At 34.9% G+C, this 7,149-nt stretch overlaps 1 protein-coding gene across 6 annotated transcripts in view; it reads left to right on the forward strand.

Annotated features, from left to right (window-relative positions):
* LOC121418410 (tensin-1-like) overlaps positions 1-6,531 on the forward strand; it is a 108,659-nt gene extending 102,128 nt beyond the window's left edge. For all 6 annotated transcript variants that reach the window (XM_041612265.1, XM_041612257.1, XM_041612282.1 and 3 more), the window contains 5 exons: positions 1,447-1,521; positions 2,627-2,795; positions 3,795-3,863; positions 4,372-4,410; positions 4,984-6,531. In XM_041612265.1, coding sequence (XP_041468199.1) covers positions 1,447-1,521; positions 2,627-2,795; positions 3,795-3,863; positions 4,372-4,410; positions 4,984-5,143 — 512 coding nt within the window. In that variant the 3' untranslated portion in view covers positions 5,144-6,531. The remainder of the gene's footprint in view (positions 1-1,446; positions 1,522-2,626; positions 2,796-3,794; positions 3,864-4,371; positions 4,411-4,983) is intronic.
* Positions 6,532-7,149: the final 618 nt, after the last annotated feature.

Below are 7,149 nucleotides of genomic sequence, written 5' to 3' on the forward strand. Positions count from 1 at the left end.
TATCAATATTATTCAAAAAATATATACATGTATATGTTGCATCACAAGTACCTACCTTACACAAGGATTCAGTTTCTTTTTTGGCAAGCATCCATTTATTCCCTTATATCATTTAATACTCTCACAAATTTTATGAGCCGTGTCGTTTGAATCAGGAAAGTTCATAAACTTCACTTTTAAGTTGTCCCCAATGTCTTATTTTTTTCTCTCCTGTGGAGTGTTTCATGAAACAAATAGTTGGAGATTTTCACTTACTAATTTGCTCTGAACGAATCAGAGTCGAGGATTTCAGTAGCTTATAACAACAATAGCTAAAGACTATTTCTTGTATGAAATGCTCCCCTGGTTTACCTTTGACAAATGTCCTGCTGCTCTTAGCATTTCCCTGTAATATCAGATAAGGAACCGATAGAAAAACTTTGGGGATGAATTTAGAAAGTTTTGTGGTTTGTTCCTTTTTTGATGATTGTATCAGTCCTAATGTGTCTTTCCTTCCGTGATTATTTTCCTTTCTCATAAATAACCTCCTTAGCCATTGAACATGACGGGAGATGAATAAGCTTCGGTCACACAATGAAACCGACTCCAGACCGATCAAAGCTATTACATTATTTCCAATGGTGTATCATCAGTCACTTAGGAGTCATTTTCGTTGGTATGACTGTAACGTTTGAAAGATGCCCGTAACACAAAGCTTAGCAATAATCGTAGACACATTATTCTATGATTAATAATAATACATAACATTTATAAGGCGCTTAATACGGGTGTTTCTAAAAGCACTGTGTTTTGTTTATGGTTTATACTTGGGATTAAAAGAAAAGAAAGAAAAAGAATGTGGAGGGGGAAATGACACAGCTACAATTGATTGCATTGACTACAATGTAACATCATTAAAATCAAGCATATGATTAATCACTAACCTTTGAGTTACAGCAGTAGCGTATACGCAGGATTTTTTAAAGGGGGGAGGTTTCGTGTTGAAAAAAAGGGTTTTCACCCGATTAAAATTTTACAAAAAGGTTTTCAAAAAAATCTAAGGGAGGGTTGAACCCCTTTGAGACTAATAACTCTGTGCTTGCTTGATCAATTTTATTTGCTCTATCATATCAACCAAATTCTTACCATCTTCTCTTCAACCAAATCTCAAAGTTAGTGACAAAAAATTTGCTCGTTTGACTTTAAATATAATCCACTATTTTCTTTCTTTTCAAGGGTACCATACATATATTGTCTACACCGTCTATAGTCAAGTCCATTTGTAACAATCTCGAGCTGTCATATCTGTTAAATGGAAGCATTAAGAACAAATAAAAATCTAATTCAATGTATATGTTGTAATCTTTAAAATTTAATCATATACCTGTTATTTTGTTTATATGAAGCAGTATTTCAAGAGAATTTAAGAAAGTATTTTTTTTTATTCATGCTCTCTCTGAATATTAGATCCATCAGGTGCTGATGCTACTGATGCAGGTCTGGATCCCAAGTCAGCAGCATCGTTATTACAGCAGGGAGCAGGTAAGATCAATGGAACAGCCTCTATCATAAAAGTTTATTGAACTCCTGCCAAATTGATGAAATTGATATTTTGTCAGGTTTAAGTTTTTACTTTGAATTGGGATAATAAAAAGTGGGTTGAGTTGTTTGCACAGCAGAATTCTATGAAGTGTAGTTCACCCTGTAGTGAGTAATGTAAATTAGCTTGTCACATCAGTTCATATTCATGTATATATCATTTTGATCACTACAATCTTTAATTTCACATTGAGGTATTTACGAAGTCAAATTCATTGGAAATGGACTGATTATATAATTTTCACCGTACTTCTTGTTTAAGATTAAAAAGAACTTAAGAACTTTAGTAATCAGCATATTTTAGACAGGTTCAACCATATATTTGTTATCAGGTCATTTAATGACATTTATTGATTGAAGGGGCAGTTACATGCTTCAAACAAAAACTCCATTGAACCTCAGCTGGGTAGAATTTCCTTTCATTAATGGGATACTGAATTCTGTCATTTCAAATTATTTCTCATGTAGTGGTGACAAAATCAATCATTTAGTGAAGGTCATAGGATATTGAAATATATGTATTGGTGATGTAAGACCTTAAAGGGTGTTTAAAGATGACAATGAAGGTAATTTGTTAAGATAATATCGCAGGTGAACTTCCACTCGTTGAAGTCCCACCTCATCAATAAACCAGGGTTCTTTTTGTTTCTAATTACTAATTGGTCTAATTACCATGTGACCCCCAACTCCATTATGTCTAAGCTCCAGTAATATTTACTTCTCTTTGACTAAATCCTACATCAGATGTAATGATTGAAAACATTAGGTTCATATTACATAGCATTTAGAGTTGCTGACCACTGTAGACACAATTATAATTAGTCTTAGACAAAGTGATGATTGGACTAAATGATGGTGACTTTAGTAGAACAAATCTGTTTTGACATGGTAAATTAGATCAAGTTATAAGACTCCTGAGTAGTCTTTGTGGCCCTTCCTCTCTTTCAGGCTCTTGGAAATCACCCGTCCTTATTGCCTTGATTGCATTTGGGTGAATCTTTCTTTTCATGAAAATTACATCTCCTTTTGCTTTTTTTTGTTTCCCCAGCGTGCAAAGTGTTGTACATCGACAGCGTTGACATGGAATCCTTGACAGGGACAGAGGCTATACGGGAAGGCTTGACCAAGACGTTGACTGCCAAGAAGAAACCTGAGGCTGTTGTCGTCCACTTCAAGGTGTCCTCTAAAGGAATCACCCTCACAGACACACAGAGAAAGTAAGTCTCAGGGACCACTTTTGCAATTATTCGCAACACTAGAAATCGATCGCAGCTTGATTTTCAACCAATCAACAGGGTGCATTTGGGGTTCGCGACTGATTTTTTGACTTGCGTTTCAACTCAACTCTTTCTGCAACGGACCCTCAATGTCGAAAGTCAGAGCCTGGTCTTTCTTGCAGAAGTCCTGCAAGCAGCCTTTCACTACAAACCATCATAGTCACCTTAGAAAAACATTGGGGACTACAGGGCCCCGTCTTACAAAGAGTTACGATTGATCGGATCAATCTCAGGTACATGGAAATCCATCAATGTCATGATATTCTTTAGGAAATTTGCTCAATGTCCTATGAAAACAAAGAGAGGCATACTGAATTGTCAAGAAAACAGTGAATGTATGAATATACATCATTTCTAGAAAATATTGTGAACAATCATGGAATTGTCTCACCTGCGATCGTGTGATGGCCGCGGTGGCGTCAACACAAAATCTTAAGATTAAGATCATTTAAGATCCTGTTTAACCTCATCCAACCAAGTTGATGGTGGAAAAACATGCTGATTGATGCATGGAAATTATTGGTGTTATTGTCAAGACTATTGATTTTTTGGATAAGATACAATTTTCAAGAATACTTCCAGCAACCCCTCCCCTCCTCATAATTGGGTTTTTGTACAAGTGATGAGGGAAAGAATTGCTGTGTAATGCTCATAAAGTTGGAATGGATGCCAAATTTCTTCTTCTTTTGTCGAGGATCAGGTATGTAGCCAAGGCTAACCTCGGCCACATTTTGCTGGCCTTGGAATTGGCATTGGGCAGAGTCTTGGGAGAAATTATTCTCTAGCGGCATCCTGACTCAGAACTCTTTACCTTGAGAACATGCATTGCTGATGGGGATCTCCATCATTATCATCATATATTCATTTCATCTTGGCAAGGAAAGCGTAGTAACCGTTAATCACTGATGATTAATTTGTTTTTATTTGTCTTTTTGTCAGATTATTCTTCAGAAAGCACTACCCAGTCAAGTCAATCCTCTTCTGTGGAATGGACCCACTCACAAGAAAGTAAGTCTTTCTAAATACATGAAATGATTCGTATACATACTGTTCACTCTAAATGCAGAAGAGTCAATCTGGTTCCTAAACTCTGATGCACGAAGCATCACATAGTTTGATCCCATTACAATATTTCAAGTGATCTAGAAAACACACAAATGATATTAGGAAATAAATAGTGTAGGATTTGTATAGCGCACAATTCCACCTTGCTAGGTGCTCAAGGGGCTCCTATATTACCCCGGCTAATCTAGTCTACCGAGTCTGGTGTGCACAGCTTTTGAGGAATTACTTCCTGCCGGTACCCATTTACCTCACCTGGGTCGAGTGCAGCACAGTGTGGGTAAATTTCTTGCGGAAGATTCGAACCTACGGCCCTCTGTTTGAAAGGCGAGAGTCAGAACCACTAGACCACAACACGCCCACAGGAATGTCCCTGTTTGAGGTGTTTAGATTACCCAGCTGCAATAGAATTTTTTTCTTAACACCATTTTAATATTTTTATTCTATTTTTTAGATACCCAAGGAAAGAAGGCCAAGAAGTAGCTGATGCAAAGTAAGTTATTTCTATAAGTCAAATTGTATATTTCACATGCAAAGGCTTGATTATTATCAAGTGTGAATCAGGGGCAGTGCTCCATTGCATAAAGGTAACAATTTTGGTAACTTTGCCATCCAATGGTAACGATGATCAACGGTCAATCTTAATCAAGGATTCCATGGAAAGTAACATTGCATGGCAAATTTACCATAATGGTAACTCTTATGCAATGGGTCCCAGGTATGGGAGTAGACACATGAAAGATTTGTTGATAAAAGAATGAAAATTAGTCTTCATTCTTATCAAGAAAAAGTAAAATGCAAAATCAATTTTTATTTTGATTATCCAACAATTGAATAGAATATATATTGATTTCTCATCAAGATAAATCAAGACTAATTACTACTTGTTTTATTATGTTAAAGCATTCAATGATGGATGATAAGATAGTGATGATGATTCGGATGATATGAAATAGGCCCTATATAATTCAAAACCTTTGCTAATATAGTAAACACACTAGGAGTGGATGCCCGTTATCATGAATTCCCTGAAAGTCACTGTATTCTTTATTGACTTTTTTTGCAGAATCTTTGGATTTGTTGCCCGCAAGCCAGGCAGCCTGACAGACAACCAGTGCCATCTCTTTGCCGATTGGGAGGTCGAACAGCCCGCCTCCGCCATTGTTAGTTTTGTTACCAAGGTGATGCTTGGCTCCGCCTCCAAATCATCAGTCAAGACACCCTGAGCATAGAGACAAAAGATGAGAGAAGTGCACAGACGATGAACTCTGCTTCTCCTAACATGAACTGTAGAGGGAGCCAGTCAAATGCAAATGCATGCATGAATTGGGTCTCATTGCATGCTGTATATCATCATATCTTAACAGCTTTACAACCGATTTCATTGATAAAAATGAATCAACATGCAGCTTGAACCTGTCAGATGTTTTCATTTTATGATAAGTCAGTAAAAGTCATTCAGCGAAAAATTGTTTTATCATGTTTTTAAAACTATTTGGCTCCTCTTCACAGGAGAAAGAAAGGAAATGATTCAGTGAATTTAAAAGTTTTGATATGGAATGAATTTAATTGCCTTGATTCTGTAAATGAAATAAATTTGGAGCGCTATTTTTCATGCTCTCTGATTTGTACAGTTTTTATGAAATTTACAATTGAGAAATTTTTGTCTTAGTATTTATTGACAGTATTGCAAGCTTTTCTAGAAAAAAAATACAGAGAATTTTCTTTATTTTTGTGTAAAAATGAGTGATAATTTTAAAGAGGAGTATGTCTAATTATGATTGATCAATTTGTGGATAGGGACTTTTGAATATTCATATGAGCCTTTGATATTAAGCCTTTCACACAATCAGTCACATGTGAACAGTATGAAACTCAAATTGGACGAAATAACTAAGGAGCCTGTTCCCATTGGTATGTAAAGATATGCCACCAACTCACTTTCTATCAGCTGTGCACAACCCCTCATATTCCCCTCGGCAAGCTTTCAGTGGAACCTGTCTATATAAACCACAGGCAAGGAAAGCAGTATTTTTCTTGGTAGCTAATTGGTCTTTATTTGGCAGGTTCCATTAATCCATTCAGAAAGCACGGTGTAATTCACTGGTCTTTCTTAATATGCAATCGCTTGAGAAGAATCCAATGAATTAATTTACTTCTAGTTCACAAAGTGTATGATATATGATTAAACGTGATTGTCCTTAAAAATGGTCAACTCAATAGTAAACACAACAACAACCCAAAACAGCAAATTTCTTATTCTAGGGGCAAACTTGGGTTGTACTTGCAGAAAGCAAATCCTGACTGTGGGGCCCAGACTTATAGACTGTTATATGTGAATTTTGCATGTCAACTTTTTTCTATAAATGTTGAACAGTTTGAAACAAAAGTAACTAGTACCAAGAAAGCAAGCAAACCGACTGTAAAGTACAGTTGTATGGGGCAATTAAAAGAGGCTATGTATATTATAGTGTTTTTAAGAGTGGATTTTTTTCTTTCATAAAAAATAAAGAAATTTTGACCTGTAAATTAGAATCCCTAAAAAAAATATTGCATGACTCTATATCGATGTGATTTTATATGAGAATGTTTTAATGTTGAATGTTTTCTTGCTGTACTTTGAAAAAAAATGCATGGCATTATTTTACTTTATTTTGTTCTTTTATCTGAATAAATTTACCAAAAAAAATTCATTATATATACATATTTCATATGTACTTGAAAACACTGTCATACAATTGGATTCGATACTTTTTGTATTTCGTAGAAAACTCTAGTTAGTGAGAGTATGTAGATGGCAGCTACATGGTGAACCGTATCAATACTAATGAAAATAAACACATGGGATTGTTGAAAATTCTCAAATATTTATTAGCAAAATAACACCAAAAATATATTCAATGCAGATTTGAATTTTTTTGTTTTTATTTTAGCTAGTTTTGCATTTTCAAGAAAATAATGGAATAAATTATTTTTCAAAAAAAATACATAAATTGCAATTTGTTTGCCTTGCATATTCTAGGTTAATATAATTATTTTTTAGTTATCAATTTGTAATAAATTGAAGAATTTTCTGTGTTATGGTTTGTGTTCCTTCAAGTTTAAATATGTAATATTTACAACTCATTTTATGGTTTATGAATGATGTGAAGGAAGCTAATGTCTCTTTTATGTGTTATATTTATGAGCTCCCAAGTGCCAAGTTGTGTTTGAGCAATTTATTTGTGAATAA

Source organism: Lytechinus variegatus, chromosome 1 (assembly GCF_018143015.1).
Source record: "Lytechinus variegatus isolate NC3 chromosome 1, Lvar_3.0, whole genome shotgun sequence".
Classification (NCBI taxonomy): domain Eukaryota; kingdom Metazoa; phylum Echinodermata; class Echinoidea; order Temnopleuroida; family Toxopneustidae; genus Lytechinus; species Lytechinus variegatus.